General features: G+C 46.2%; 1 protein-coding gene across 1 annotated transcript in view; it reads left to right on the forward strand.

The window, feature by feature from the left end:
* The window catches only part of LOC130298293 (zinc finger protein 585A-like), a 68,649-nt gene that overhangs the window by 20,617 nt on the left and 31,900 nt on the right, over positions 1-16,132 (forward strand). Inside the window, exon 7 of the mRNA XM_056551224.1 lies at positions 5,695-6,861. Within this exon, the coding sequence (XP_056407199.1) occupies positions 5,695-6,861 (1,167 nt within the window). The remainder of the gene's footprint in view (positions 1-5,694; positions 6,862-16,132) is intronic.

Raw genomic sequence — 16,132 nt, forward strand, 5'->3', positions numbered from 1 at the left:
CTGAAATGTTTTTTTTTTTTTGGGGGGGGGGGGCATGTCACATTTAGGAAGCCCCTATGGTGCCGGAACAGCAAAAAAAAAACACATGGCATACTATTTTTGAAACTACACCTCTCAAGGAACTCAACAATTGGGTTTAGTAGCCTTAAAGGGGTATTCCAGGATTTTTTTTTATTTGACTATGCTATAGGGGCTGTAAAGTTAGTGTAGTCCATAATATAGTGTCTGTACCTGTGTGTGACGGTTTTCACCCCAGTATTTATAACAGCATACAAAATGACTGTTGTCTCAGATTTTTCCCAGCTTGCAATGCGGCCGAGACCTGACTCACTAGTCAGCTGAGGACAGGGAGCCTGTCGGCTTCAATGGGTGGAGCGATCGTTTGGTGGGAGAGAGCTCAATCTGCAACTAATGCAACAGCTGTAGGCACCCTGATTGAAAACCACAGGTCTTTTGTTTCAATGGGTGGGTTGGCTGATGTGTGGGAGGAAGGAAAATGGAATTGTGGGATTTGTAGTCAAAAAAAAAGTCAAACAGGAAATTCCAGTTCACAAAAAGCTAGCCACAGTGTTATGGTAATCTCCCAACATAGCCATTTAGCCCCAAGACAAGCGCAGATCCTTCCTAAGCATGTCCATTACTGCCTGCCAGGTATGTTGTAAAATCACCTTATGGTGGAGAACCCCTTTAACACCCCACAGGTGATTGACGCATTCTCAAGTTGGACTTGAGAATGAAAAATCCCAAATTTTTCATTTTTACAAGGGGTAATAAGAGAAAAAGCCCCCCAAATTACATTTTACATTTTCACGGACCACTGTTCCAAAAATCTGTTAGGCACCTGTGGGGTGTAAATGCTCACTGTACCCCTTATTACATTCCGTGAGGGGTGTAGTTTCCAAAATTGGGTCACATGTGGGGGGGGGGGGGTCCACTGTTCTAGCACCATGGGGGCTTTGTAAACACACATGGCATACAATTCCAGCCAAATTCTCTCTCAAAAAGCCCAATGGCCCTCCTCTTCTGAGCCCTGTAGTTCGCCTGCAGAGCACTTTATATCCACATATGGGGTATTTCCATACTCTGAAAAAATGGTGTTACAAATTTTGGGGGGCTTTTTCTCCTATTACCCCTTGTGAAAATAAAAACTTTGGGGTAACACCAGCATTTTAGTGAAAAAAAAATCTGATTTTTCATTTTCACGTCCAACTTTAACGAAAATGTGTCAAACACCTGTGGGGTGTTCAGGCTCACTATATCCCTTGTTACGTTCCGTGAGGGGTGAAGTTTCCAAAATGGGGTCACATGTGGGTGATTTTTTTTTTTGCGTTTGTCAGAACTGCTGTAACTATTAGCCACCCCTGTGCAAATCACCTCAAATGTACATGTTGTGCGCCCGCAGAGCACTTTACACCCACATATGGGGTACAGTGACCCCCCGACTTATGATGGCCCCGACATATGATCATTTCAACATATGATGGCCTCTCAGAGCCCATCGTATGTTGAAGGCAGCATCGACATATGATGCTGCTGTGTGTCGGGGCCATCGTACAAACAGCTATCTGACAGTGCTGATAACTTCAGCAACTGACAGATAGTTGTTTAATGTGCCCCGTGTGCCCCGTTCTGCCTCCTGTTACTCACATGCTGTCCTGCTAACTCATACAGGCTTCCACTGTGAGCTCCGTGTAAGCCCCGCCCCCCCCAGTGCAGCCATAGCCAATAGCCTGCAGCATCTTGCTGCAGGCATCCAATGAGCTGCTGGCTGCCCTCCCCTTCCTTTCCTATAGAGCTGTAGTTGGCAGGATGGTAATGGAGGACATTCTGTCCCCCCTGAAGGTATTTAAAGAACTGTACAGTATTGTATGCAATGTCACACATCACATAAAATACATATACACACTATACATCAATGTTTCCCTATCAGTGTGCCTCCAGCTGTTGCAAAACTATATCTCCCAGCATTCCCAGACAGTCAATGGCTGTACATGCATGCTGGGAGTTGTGGTTGTGCAACAGCTGGAGGCACCCTGGTTTGTTAAACACTCCCCATACACTCCACATACAATAGTCATCCCAGAACCAATTAGCAGTTTCCCATAGAGATATGTATTCAACATACAATGGTTCCGAGGCCGCAGAACCAAGTACCATTTTTACATAGACATATGTACTCGACATATGATGGTTTCAACATATGATGGTTCTCCTGGAACCAATTAATATCATATGTTGAGGGACCACTGTATTTCCGAACTCAGGAGAAATTACATTACAAACTTTTGGGGTCTTTTTTCCTTTTACCTCTTGTAAAAATGAAAAGTATGGGGTATGGGGCAACGCCAGCATGTTAGTGTAAATTTTTTTTTTTTTTTTTACACTAACATGCTGGTGTAGACCCCAACTTTACCTTTTCATACGGGGTAAAAAGAGAAAAAGCCCCCAAAAAATTGTTAGACTATTTCTCCTGAGTACTGAAATAGCCTATATGTGGCCCTTGAAATACGACAGGGCTCCGAAGTGAGAGAGCGCCATGTGCATTTGAGGCCTAAATTAGGGATCTTCATAGGGATGGACACGGCAGTGTTCCCCAAACAGGGTGTCTCCAGCTGTTGCAAAACTCCCAGTATGCCTGAACAGTCAATGGCTGTCCGACAATACTGGGAGTTTTTTTTTTTTTCAACAGCTGGAGGCTCCGTTTTGGAAACACTGCCTTATGAGACGTTTTTAATTTTTATTGGGGGGTGGGGGGGGCAGTGTAGGGGGTGTATATGTAGTGTTTTACCCTTTATTTTGTGTTAGTGTAGTGTTTATAGGGTACATTCACACGGGCGGGGGTTCACAGCGAGTTTCCCGCTGGGAGTTTGTTTGAGCTGTGGCTGAAAATTTGCTGCAGCTCAAACTTAAAGCGGGAAACTCGCTGTAAACTCGTCCGTGTGAATGTACCCTGTACATTCACATGGGGGTGGGGAGGGGGGGAAAACCTCCAACTGTTGCAAAACTACAACTCCCAGCATGCACTGACAGACCGTGCATGCTGGGAGTTGTAGTTATGCTACAGCTGGAGGCACACTGGTTGGGAAACACTAAGTTGGGTAACAGACTACCCCAGTGTTTCTGTACCAGTGTACCTCCAGCTGTTGCAAAACTACAAATCCCGGCATGCATGGTCTGTCAATGCATGCTGGGAGTTGTAGTTTTGCAACAGCTGGAGGCACACAGGTTGGGAAACACTGAGTTAGGAAATAAAGTGTTTCCCAACCAGTGTGGCTCCAGTTGTTGCAAAACTACAACTCCCAGCATGCCCAGAGAGCCGAAGGGCATGCTGGGAGTTGTAGTTTTGCAACATCTGGCCCTTCAGATGTTGCCGAACTACTATGCTTAGCATGCCTGGACAGTCTTGGCATGCTGGGAATTGTAGTTTTGCAACATCTGGAAGTGCACAGTTTGGAGACCAATATACAGTGGTCTCCAAACTGTAGCCCTCCAGATGTTGCAAAACTACAACTCCCAGCATGCCCAGACAGCCTTTATCTATCTGGGCATGCTGGGAGTTGTAGTTGTGAAACTACAATGCAGCAGTGAAGATCACTTACCAGATTTTCACTGCTGCATTCTGCTGCCGCTTGTCCTCCCCGCCGCCACTCCCCCGCTGTCTGCCTCCAGTAATCGCCGCCGCCATCTTTGCCCCGCTCTGCCCGGACTTCCAGAGCGGGGATCTCAACTTTGACCCCCCACGCCTGTGCCCTGCAATTCGCTGATCGGCCAATCGCAGGGGATAGGAGGAGGTTGCACCCCCTTTAGGATGATCGGAGCTGTCTCTATTTTCCGGGATATCGGGTCACCAGAGACCCGATCAGCATGGAAAATTGACCGGCGAATCACGGCGATCGCCGACAAGGGTGGGTTCTCAGGGCGATATGCCGGGTCTGGGCGATATGCCGGGATGCCATCCTGTTCCGATCACCGCGTCCGAAGACACAGTGATCAAGAAATGCAGCGCCGTACATGTACGGCGCTGTGCGCGAATTGGCACTTAGCAGCGCCGTACATTTACGGCGCTCGTCGTTAAGGAGTTAAAGGGGTACTCCCGTGGAAAACCTTTTTTTTTTTTATGAACTGGTGCCAGATCTTAATCCTTCCAGTACTTTTCTTTGGAATTTTTTTTTTTCTTGTCCACAGTGCTCTCTGCTGACACCTCTGTCCGTGTCAGGAACTGTCCAGAGCAGCATAGGTTTGCTATTGGGATTTTCTCCTGCTCTGGACAGTTCCTGATATGGGCATCAGGTGTCAGCAGAGAGCACTGTGGTAAAGACAAAAAAAGAAATAAAAAAATGAAAATAATTTCCTTTAGCGTACAGCTGCTAAGAAGTACTGGAAGGACAAATTTTTATTATAGAAGTAATTTACAAATCTGTTTAACTTTCTTGCACCAGTTGAGTTAAAAAAAAAAAAATGTTTTCCCCCGGAGTAGCCTTTTAACCCCTTAGGGCCTATATTCACCTTAAGGACTCTGCAAATTTTCGTTTTTGCATTTTTGTTTTTTCCTCCTTCCCTTCTAAAAATCATAACGCTTTAAATTTTGCACCTACAGACCCATGTAAGGGCTCGTTTTTTGTGTCACCAATTGTACTTTGTAATGACATTACTTATTTTATAATATAACCATTTAGTAAATTTTGGGGGCTCTCGTTCCTGCACAGTGCACTTTTTGGTAAAAATGACACCTTATATTTATTCTGTAGGTCCATACGGTTACAGGGATACCCAATTTATATAGGTTTTATTTTATTTTAATACTTAAAAAAATTATAAACTACATGCACCAAAATTAGTAAGTTTAAAATTGGCATCTTCTGACCCTCTAACTTTTTTATTTTTCCGTGTACGGGGCGGTATGAGGGCTCATTTTTTGCGCCATCGTGTGTAGTTTGTAGTTGTTTTGATGGGACTTTTTGATCACTTTTTATTAATATTTTTATGGTATATGGTATTTATGGTATTAAGTGACCAAAAATGCACAATTTTGGACTTTGGAACTTTTTTAAGTGTACGCCATCGACCGTGCGGTTTTGCTAACCTTATATATTAATAATTCGGACATTTGCGCACGTGGTGATACCATATATGAATATTTTTATTCTTTATTACATTATTTTATTTAAAAAATGAGAAAAGGGGGTGATTTAAACTTTTAAAAGGGAAGGGGTTAATTAACTTTTTATTACATTTTTTTTTCCTTTTTTTTCTTTTTTTTTGGCATGGAGCAGTAGATTGCCAATTGGATGATGGAGAGGCAGGTAAGCACCCTTCCGTCATCCGGTAAGCTGATCGGGACATTGTGATTTTGTCGCGATAGTCCTGATCAGCTCAGCTGAGCTGCCGGGATTCTTTTACTTTCGACACCGCAATCAACTTTGATCGGGACGTCTAAAGGGTTAATGCCAGGCATTGGCACGATCGGCCGTGCCCGGCATTAGCTGTGGGTCCTGGCTGCCCATAGCAACCGGGACCCACCGGGTTTAACCCATTCTTCGCCCATGAGTACGGTTTAAACCCGTTAAACTGGACCAGTTTAAGTCCTTAGGGATCAGGGATGCAGGGAGTACGTCCTGTGTCCCCAAGAGGTTACATTTCCTGGGTTGTTAAGGGGTTAATACTGATTAATAAAATCTGTGTTATTCTCTGCAGATTCTTGTACCAGGAGATCAGAGGAGAATCTTATATCTTCAGATTATAAAGCAGATGATGATATCACACAAGATACATATGAAGAACATTCCATTATCCCAGATACACCCTCAGCCCTTCACAGCCAAGATCTGTCATCTCATCCTTATATACAGGTCTTGTCTTCTCATTCATCACAGGATGTTAAGAGAAAAAAAGGTCACAGAAGGGGTGTTGGACATCAAGGAGATCGCACAGGAAAGAAACCATATTCATGCTCAGAATGTGGGAAATGTTTTACTAAGAAATCACATCTTGTTCAACATAAAAAATCTCACACAGGGGAGAAGCCATTTTCATGTTCAGAATGTGGGAAATGTTTTGTTCAGAAATCAGATCTTGTTAAACATAAAAGAACTCACACGGAGAAACCATTTTCATGTTCAGAATGTGAAAAATGTTTTACTAACAAATCACAATTTGTTATACATCAAAGAACTCACACAGGAGAGAAGCCATTTTCATGTTCAGAATGTGAGAAATGTTTTGCTCATAAATCAGATCTTGTTAAACATCAAAGAACTCACACAGGGGAGAAACCATTTTCATGTTCAGAATGTGGAAAATCTTTTTCTGAGAAATCAAGTGTTGTTCAGCATAAAAGATCTCACACAGAAGAGAAGCCATTTTCGTGTTCAGAATGTGGAAAGTGTTTTACTGACAAATCATATCTTGTTAAACATAAACGAACTCACACAGGGGAGAAGCCATATTTATGTGCAGAATGTGGGAAATGTTTTACTCAGCAATCACATCTTGTTCGACATCAAAGAACTCACACAGGAGTAAAGCCATTTTCATGCTCAGAATGTAGAAAATGTTTTACTCAGCATTCACATCTTGTTACACATCAAAGAACACACACAGGAGATAATTCATTTTCATGTTCAGAATGTGGAAAATGTTATACTAAGAAATCAAGTCTTGTTCAACATCAAAGAACTCACACAGGGGAGAAGCCATTTTCATGCTCAGAATGTAGAAAATGTTTTACTCAGCAATCAAATCTTGCTACACATCAAAGAACTCACACAGGAGAGAAACCATATTCATGTTTAGAATGTGGGAAATGTTTTTCTCACAAATCAAGTCTTATTAAACATAAAAGAACTCACACAGGAGAGAAGCCAATTCAGAGCAATAAATGATGCAGATAACACATCTATATATTCACCATGTACATAGGATATCTGACATTTATACATATATCATATACTGCATCTCCAAACTTGTTACCAATTGTTAATAAAAGTTTTCTTTCTTATATTATTTATTATTCTTATATTCATCTCCGCACACTGGACTTATAATAAATGTAATATTGTCCCTGACGTTGTATATAGGGAATGTAACGCGTCAGTGTTGTCCCCGCCCCCTTCTCATTATGATTATAGAGACTTTAATTCAAGGCATCAGACAGGATCCGCGCGTCTCCCTTGAAGATCGTCTCTTCTGAACATAAGACGCTGCAGATACTTTTATTTATCACAAACCCTAGACCAGCGTTTCCCGTCTTGACGTCTATTTTCGGTCTCAGATCATAAAATCCATTTTTCTATATGAGAAGTCGTCAATATCTCAGCGTCCCCCGGGTTCAGTAAACATCGGTGTAATTATTTTCCTTTTCTTTGTCCTCCCCGGGGTATAAAATCCCTAGAGATCTGATCACATCTGGTACAAGATCTCTTTACTTCACACTTTGCGCCATTATTACACGGATTGAAGACCCAGTTACACGCTCGTAAATTCCCATATATGTCGTGGATTGGAAGGGAAAAGGTTCTTAAATCTTATATTTACCAATAATATTTTATATTTTTACAGTCCGTCCCTATCATAGTACGGAATTGTTATTTCTCTTCTATCCGATGGTTATTTAGTAATTTTGTTATGATTCAGAAGAGACCACGTGTCCCGTATAGACGCTCACCCTGAAGACATTAGACGGCGGTTTTGTGTTTCCGGATTTACACACTTATTATAAAGCTTTTCCTTCGTCTGGATTATTAGAGCTCGTTCGCTCTTCCATTTTGTGGCCCCCGCTCTCCTCCTTTAGGTACAACAAGAGTATCGTACAGCACCAGGGTTGTATTAAAAAATTGTAGAACTTTATTGGGTCATGGATAAACAGAACATACACAGCCGACGCGTTTCGTACCTACACTAGGTCCTTAGTCAGGACATACAAAACAATAAAATAACTCTGCTTTTATATTAAAAGTTACAAGTCACATGATCACCCTGAATATCACTGGTGAAATCTGAAATGGCAAAAAGGGAAGGGAACTGCTCATAGTACATGTTACGCCAAGCGCTCCGGGTCCCCGCTCCTCCCCGGAGCGCTCGCTACACTCTCCTCACTGCAGCGCTCCGGTCAGATCCACTGACCCGGGGCGCTGCGATACCGCCTCCAGCCGGGATGCGATTCGCGATGCGGGTAGCGCCCGCTCGCGATGCGCACCCCGGCTCCCGTACCTGACTCGCTCTCCGTCAGTCCTGTCCCGGCGCGCGCGGCCCCGCTCCCTAGGGCGCGCGCGCGCCGGGTCTTTGCGATTTAAAGGGCCACTGCGCCGCTGATTGGCGCAGTGGTTCCAATTAGTGTTATCACCTGTGCACTTCCCTATATCACCTCACTTCCCCTGCACTTCCTTGCCGGATCTTGTTGCCATCGTGCCAGTGAAAGCGTTTCCTTGTATGTTCCTAGCCTGTGTTCCAGACCTCCTGCCGTTGCCCCTGACTACGATCCTTGCTGCCTGCCCCGACCTTCTGCTACGTCCGACCTTGCTTCTGTCTACTCCCTTGTACCGCGCCTATCTTCAGCAGCCAGAGAGGTTGAGCCGTTGCTAGTGGATACGACCTGGTCACTACCGCCGCAGCAAGACCATCCCGCTTTGCGGCGGGCTCTGGTGAAAACCAGTAGTGACTTAGAACCGATCCACTAGCACGGTCCACGCCAATCCCTCTCTGGCACAGAGGATCCACTACCTGCCAGCCGGCATCGTGACAGTAGATCCGGCCATGGATCCCGCTGAAGTTCCTCTGCCAGTTGTCGCTGACCTCACCACGTAGGTCGCCCAGCAGTCGCAACAGATAGCGCAACAAGGCCAACAGCTGTCTCAACTGACCGTTATGCTTCAGCAGTTACTACCACAGCTTCAGCAATCATCTCCTCCGCCAGCTCCTGCATCTCCTCCGCAGCGAGTGGCCGCTTCTGGTCTACGACTATCCTTGCCGGATAAATTTGATGGGGACTCTAAGTTTTGCCGTGGCTTTCTTTCCCAATGTTCCCTGCACCTGGAGATGATGTCGGACCAGTTTCCCACTGAAAGGTCTAAGGTGGCTTTCGTAGTCAGCCTTCTGTCTGGAAAAGCCCTGTCTTGGGCCACACCGCTCTGGGACCGCAATGACCCCGTCACTGCCTCTGTACACTCCTTCTTCTCGGAAATTCGAAGTGTCTTTGAGGAACCTGCCCGAGCCTCTTCTGCTGAGACTGCCCTGTTGAACCTGGTCCAGGGTAATTCTTCCGTTGGCGAGTATGCCGTACAATTCCGTACTCTTGCTTCAGAATTACCCTGGAATAATGAGGCCCTCTGCGCGACCTTTAAAAAAGGCCTATCCAGCAACATTAAAGATGTTCTGGCCGCACGAGAAATCCCTGCTAATCTACATGAACTCATTCACCTAGCCACTCGCATTGACATGCGTTTTTCCGAAAGGCGTCAGGAGCTCCGCCAGGATATGGACTCTGTTCGCACGAGGCGTTTCTTCTCCCCGGCTCCTCTCTCCTCTGGTCCCCTGCAATCTGTTCCTGTGCCTCCCGCCGTGGAGGCTATGCAGGTCGACCGGTCTCGCCTGACACCTCAAGAGAGGACACGACGCCGCATGGAGAATCTCTGCCTGTACTGTGCTAGTACCGAACACTTCCTGAAGGATTGTCCTATCCGTCCTCCCCGCCTGGAAAGACGTACGCTGACTCCGCACAAAGGTGAGACAGTCCTTGATGTCTACTCTGCTTCTCCACGTCTTACTGTGCCTGTGCGGATGTCTGCATCTGCCTTCTCCTTCTCTGCTGTGGCCTTCTTGGACTCCGGATCTGCAGGAAATTTTATTTTGGCCTCTCTCGTCAACAGGTTCAACATCCCGGTGACCAGTCTCGCCAGACCCCTCTACATCAATTGTGTAAACAATGAAAGATTGGACTGTACCATACGTTTCCGCACGGAGCCCCTTCTAATGCACATCGGACCTCATCACGAGAGGATTGAACTTTTGGTCCTTCCCAATTGCACTTCTGAAATTCTCCTTGGACTTCCCTGGCTTCAACTTCACTCCCCAACCCTGGATTGGTCCACTGGGGAGATCAAGAGTTGGGGGCCCTCTTGTTCCAAGGACTGCCTAAAACCGGTTCCCAGTAACCCTTGCCGTGACTCTGTGGTTCCTCCCGTAACCGGTCTCCCTAAGGCCTATATGGACTTTGCGGATGTTTTTTGCAAAAAACAAGCTGAGACTCTACCTCCTCACAGGCCTTATGATTGTCCTATCGACCTCCTCCCGGGCACTACTCCACCCCGGGGCAGAATTTATCCTCTGTCCGCCCCAGAGACTCTTGCCATGTCTGAATACGTCCAGGAAAATTTAAAAAAGGGCTTTATCCGTAAATCCTCCTCTCCTGCCGGAGCCGGATTTTTCTTTGTGTCCAAAAAAGATGGCTCTCTACGCCCTTGCATTGACTACCGCGGTCTTAATAAAATCACGGTTAAGAACCGCTACCCCCTACCTCTCATCTCTGAACTCTTTGATCGCCTCCAAGGTGCCCACATCTTTACCAAACTGGACTTAAGAGGTGCTTATAATCTCATCCGCATCAGAGAGGGGGATGAATGGAAAACGGCATTTAACACCAGAGATGGACACTTTGAGTATCTGGTCATGCCCTTTGGCCTGTGCAACGCCCCTGCCGTCTTCCAAGACTTTGTTAATGAAATTTTTCGTGATCTTTTATACTCCTGTGTTGTTGTATATCTGGACGATATCCTGATTTTTTCTGCCAATCTAGAAGAACACCGCCAGCATGTCCGTATGGTTCTTCAGAGACTTCGTGACAATCAACTCTATGCCAAAATAGAGAAATGTCTGTTTGAATGCCAATCTCTTCCTTTCCTAGGATACTTGGTCTCTGGCCAGGGACTACAAATGGATCCAGACAAACTCTCTGCCGTCTTAGATTGGCCACGCCCCTCCGGACTTCGTGCTATCCAACGTTTTTTGGGGTTCGCCAATTATTACAGACAATTTATTCCACATTTTTCTACCGTTGTGGCTCCTATCGTGGCTTTAACCAAAAAAAATGCCGATCCCAAGTCTTGGCCTCCTCAAGCGGAAGACGCCTTTAAACGGCTCAAGTCTGCCTTTTCTTCGGCTCCCGTGCTCTCCAGACCTGACCCATCTAAACCCTTCCTATTGGAGGTTGATGCCTCCTCTGTGGGAGCTGGAGCTGTCCTTCTACAAAAAAATTCTTCCGGGCATGCTGTTACTTGTGGTTTTTTTTCTAGGACCTTCTCTCCGGCGGAGAGAAACTACTCCATCGGGGATCGAGAGCTTCTAGCCATTAAATTAGCACTTGAGGAATGGAGGCATCTGCTGGAGGGATCAAGATTTCCAGTTATTATTTACACCGATCACAAGAACCTCTCCTACCTCCAGTCTGCCCAACGGCTGAATCCTCGCCAGGCCAGGTGGTCTCTGTTCTTTGCCCGATTTAATTTTGAAATTCACTTTCGGCCTGCCGATAAGAACATTAGGGCCGATGCTCTCTCTCGTTCCTCGGATGCTTCTGAAGTTGAACTCTCTCCGCAACACATCATTCCTCCTGACTGCCTGATTTCCACTTCTCCAGCCTCCATCAGGCAAACTCCTCCAGGAAAGACCTTTGTTTCTCCACGCCAACGCCTCGGAATCCTCAAATGGGGCCACTCTTCCCATCTCGCAGGTCATGCGGGCATCAAGAAATCTGTGCAACTCATCTCTCGCTACTATTGGTGGCCGACTCTGGAGACGGATGTTGTGGACTTTGTGCGAGCCTGCACTATCTGTGCCCGGGATAAGACTCCTCGCCAGAAGCCCGCTGGTTTTCTTCATCCTCTGCCTGTCCCCGAACAGCCTTGGTCTCTGATTGGTATGGATTTTATTACTGACTTACCCCCATCCCATGGCAACACTGTTATTTGGGTGGTCGTTGATCGATTCTCCAAAATGGCACATTTCATCCCTCTTCCTGGTCTTCCTTCAGCGCCTCAGTTGGCTAAACAATTTTTTGTACACATTTTTCGTCTTCACGGGTTGCCCACGCAGATCGTCTCGGATAGAGGCGTCCAATTCGTGTCTAAATTCTGGAGGGCTCTCTGTAAACAACTCAAGATTAAATTAAATTTTTCTTCTGCATATCATCCTCAATCCAATGGACAAGTAGAAAGAATTAACCAGGTCTTGGGTGATTATTTACGACATTTTGTTTCCTCCCGCCAGGATGACTGGGCAGATCTTCTACCATGGGCCGAATTCTCGTATAACTTCAGAGTCTCTGAATCTTCCTCCAAATCCCCATTTTTCGTGGTGTACGGCCGTCACCCTCTTCCCCCCCCTCCCTACCCCCTTGCCCTCTGGTCTGCCCGCTGTGGATGAAATTTCTCGTGATCTTTCCATCATATGGAGAGAGACCCAAAATTCTCTCTTACAGGCTTCATCACGCATGAAGAAGTTCGCGGATAAGAAAAGAAGAGCTCCTCCCATTTTTTCCCCTGGAGACAAGGTATGGCTCTCCGCTAAATATGTCCGCTTCCGTGTCCCTAGCTATAAGTTGGGACCACGCTATCTTGGTCCTTTCAAAATTTTGTGCCAGATTAATCCTGTCTCTTACAAACTTCTTCTTCCTCCTTCTCTTCGTATTCCTAATGCCTTTCACGTTTCTCTTCTTAAACCACTTATCATTAACCGTTTCTCTCCCAAATCTGTTCCTCCCACTCCTGTTTCCGGCTCCTCGGACATCTTCTCCGTCAAAGAGATTCTGGCATCTAAAAAGGTCAGAGGGAAAACCTTTTTTTTAGTGGATTGGGAGGGTTGTGGTCCAGAAGAGAGATCCTGGGAACCTGAGGACAACATCCTAGACAAAAGTCTGCTCCTCAGGTTCTCAGGCTCTAAGAAGAGGGGGAGACCCAAGGGGGGGGGTACTGTTACGCCAAGCGCTCCGGGTCCCCGCTCCTCCCCGGAGCGCTCGCTACACTCTCCTCACTGCAGCGCTCCGGTCAGATCCACTGACCCGGGGCGCTGCGATACCGCCTCCAGCCGGGATGCGATTCGCGATGCGGGTAGCGCCCGCTCGCGATGCGCACCCCGGCTCCCGTACCTGACTCGCTCTCCGTCAGTCCTGTCCCGGCGCGCGCGGCCCCGCTCCCTAGGGCGCGCGCGTGCCGGGTCTTTGCGATTTAAAGGGCCACTGCGCCGCTGATTGGCGCAGTGGTTCCAATTAGTGTTATCACCTGTGCACTTCCCTATATCACCTCACTTCCCCTGCACTTCCTTGCCGGATCTTGTTGCCATCGTGCCAGTGAAAGCGTTTCCTTGTATGTTCCTAGCCTGTGTTCCAGACCTCCTGCCGTTGCCCCTGACTACGATCCTTGCTGCCTGCCCCGACCTTCTGCTACGTCCGACCTTGCTTCTGTCTACTCCCTTGTACCGCGCCTATCTTCAGCAGCCAGAGAGGTTGAGCCGTTGCTAGTGGATACGACCTGGTCACTACCGCCGCAGCAAGACCATCCCGCTTTGCGGCGGGCTCTGGTGAAAACCAGTAGTGACTTAGAACCGATCCACTAGCACGGTCCACGCCAATCCCTCTCTGGCACAGAGGATCCACTACCTGCCAGCCGGCATCGTGACAGTACAAAAAAGAAGAAAAATGAAGAACATGGAAAGACACCAATGAAATACACAATATAACCTGTAATATCACCCTCAGAAAAAGTTTATATAAAATATGTAGAATTATGTAACATAAATTTAGTTATACATAGTTAAAAATTAAATTACCACAGAAGAGGTGAGTAGAAGCCTTGACAGAGGAATGGCTGTGGATATAGTGTTTCTGGATTTTGCCAAAGCATTTGATACTGTCCCTCACAGACATCTGACAGGTAAGTTAAGGTCCTTGGGCTTGGAAACTTTAGTTTGTAACTGGATTGAACACTGGCTCATAGATCGTACCCAGAGAGTGGTGGTAAATGATTCGTACTCTGATTGGTCCCCGGTTATTAGTGGTGTACCCCAAGGTTCAGTACTGGGCCCGCTGCTGTTTAATTTATTTATCAATGATATAGAGGATGGTATTAACAGCTCTGTTTCTATCTTTGCAGATGACACCAAGCTTTGTAGCACAGTACAGTCTATAGAGGATGTGCATAAGTTACAAGATGACTTGGATAGACTAAGTGTCTGGGCATCCACTTGGCAAATGAGGTTCAATGTGGATAAATGTAAAGTTATGCATCTGGGTACTAATAACCTGCATGCGTCGTATGTCTTAGGGGGGATTAAACTGGCAGAGTCACTGGTAGAGAAGGATCTGGGTGTACTTGTAGATCACAGACTACAAAATAGCATGCAATGTCAGGCTGCTGCTTCCAAAGCCGGCAGGATATTGTCATGTATAAAAAGAGGCATGGACTCGAGGGGCAGGGACATAATACTCCCCCTTTATAAAGCATTGGTACGGCCTCACCTGGAATATGCTGTTCAGTTTTGGTCGCCTGTTCATAAAAGGGACACTGCGGAGTTGGAAAGGGTGCAGAGACGCGCGACTAAACTAATATGGGGCATGGAACATCTTAGCTATGAGGAGCGATTAAAGGAGTTACAATTGTTTAGTCTTGAGAAGAGACGTTTAAGGGGGGATATGATAAACGTATATAAGTATATTAATGGCCCATACAAAAAATATGGAGAAAAACTGTTCCAGGTTAAACCCCCCCAAAGGACGAGGGGGCACTCCCTCCGTCTGGAGAAGAAAAGGTTTAGTCTAAAGGGGCGGCACGCCTTCTTTACCGTGAGGACTGTGAATTTATGGAACGGTCTACCTCAGGAACTGGTCACAGCAGGAACAATTAACAGCTTTAAAGCAGGGTTAGATACATTCCTGGAACAAAATAACATTAATGCTTATGCAGAATTATAAAACTACATCCCTTTCCCTTATCCCCTTACATCCTTCCCTTCAATCCCCTGGTTGGACTTGATGGACGTATGTCTTTTTTCAACCATACTAACTATGTAACTAACTATGTAACTATGTAACTCTAAAGGGGAGTGGAAAAAAGACGTGTAACACTCCTTGCCTTATATTCATCGCGGTTGCCGAGTGTCCGATTGTAAAATCCAAAATGAGTCTCGATTCAAGAGCATCCGTCTGGTGTCCCCTCCCCTAGGAGGTCCGTGGACTTTTTTTATACCCATAATTTCCAAAGATGTCGTAACCCCTTTATGTACATCCCTAAAATGTCTGGATATGGAGGACACATTAAATTGAGACCCTTTTGTATGAGAGATTTGCCTCCTGATCCTACTGTTTAGTGCATTAGAAGTGCAGCCTACGTATTGTAAGTGACAGGTGGTTCATGTGGATAAATATAGAACATTCATAGTATCAACATTAATGTCATTTCTTCACTAAAAGAGTAAACTCTATCTGACACTCGTTATGGCCGCACATAATGCACTGACTATGCACATTTCCAGCTACCCAGGAAATTTAAAGGGGTTCTCTGCCCATAGACATCTCTTCCCATATCCAAAGGAAAGGGGTTAAGATGTCTGATCTCTGGGGTCCCGGCACTTTGGACCCAAGCAATCTCCCTGCTACACCCGGCGTTCGTTTAGAACGTCGGAGGCTCGTGACGTCGCGGTCACGCCCCATTCATAACATCACAGCCACACCCCCTCAATGCAAGTCCATAGACTTGCGTGACCTTGACGTTATGAACCTCCGCCCGCATCACCAGTCATCCGACACAGATCAAAGTTCGCTCCATGCATCGGATGTCTGGGGTCCCCAGCACCTGGACCCCCGCGATCAGACATGTCTAGGGGCGGAGTACCCCTTTAACCAACTTGGTTGCGTTTTTTTCTTACTGGGATCTACAGAAATACTTGGTGAAACCTTAGAACCCAGAAAGGGGCCCCGTTTGGCTACTGCTTGCAGCTGATTCAAAGAAAATTCCTTCTAATCGGAGTCCGGCCCTAAAATAGGTCGATATTTTCTCATAATCTTCTTTATGGCAAAAAGCTGCGGACTATAGGGAGTAATAAATCTGGGGACGGTTTATTTGTCTTCATATTAACATTTCATGGGTCA

Source organism: Hyla sarda (genome assembly GCF_029499605.1).
Source record: "Hyla sarda isolate aHylSar1 chromosome 1 unlocalized genomic scaffold, aHylSar1.hap1 SUPER_1_unloc_8, whole genome shotgun sequence".
Lineage (NCBI taxonomy): Eukaryota > Metazoa > Chordata > Amphibia > Anura > Hylidae > Hyla > Hyla sarda.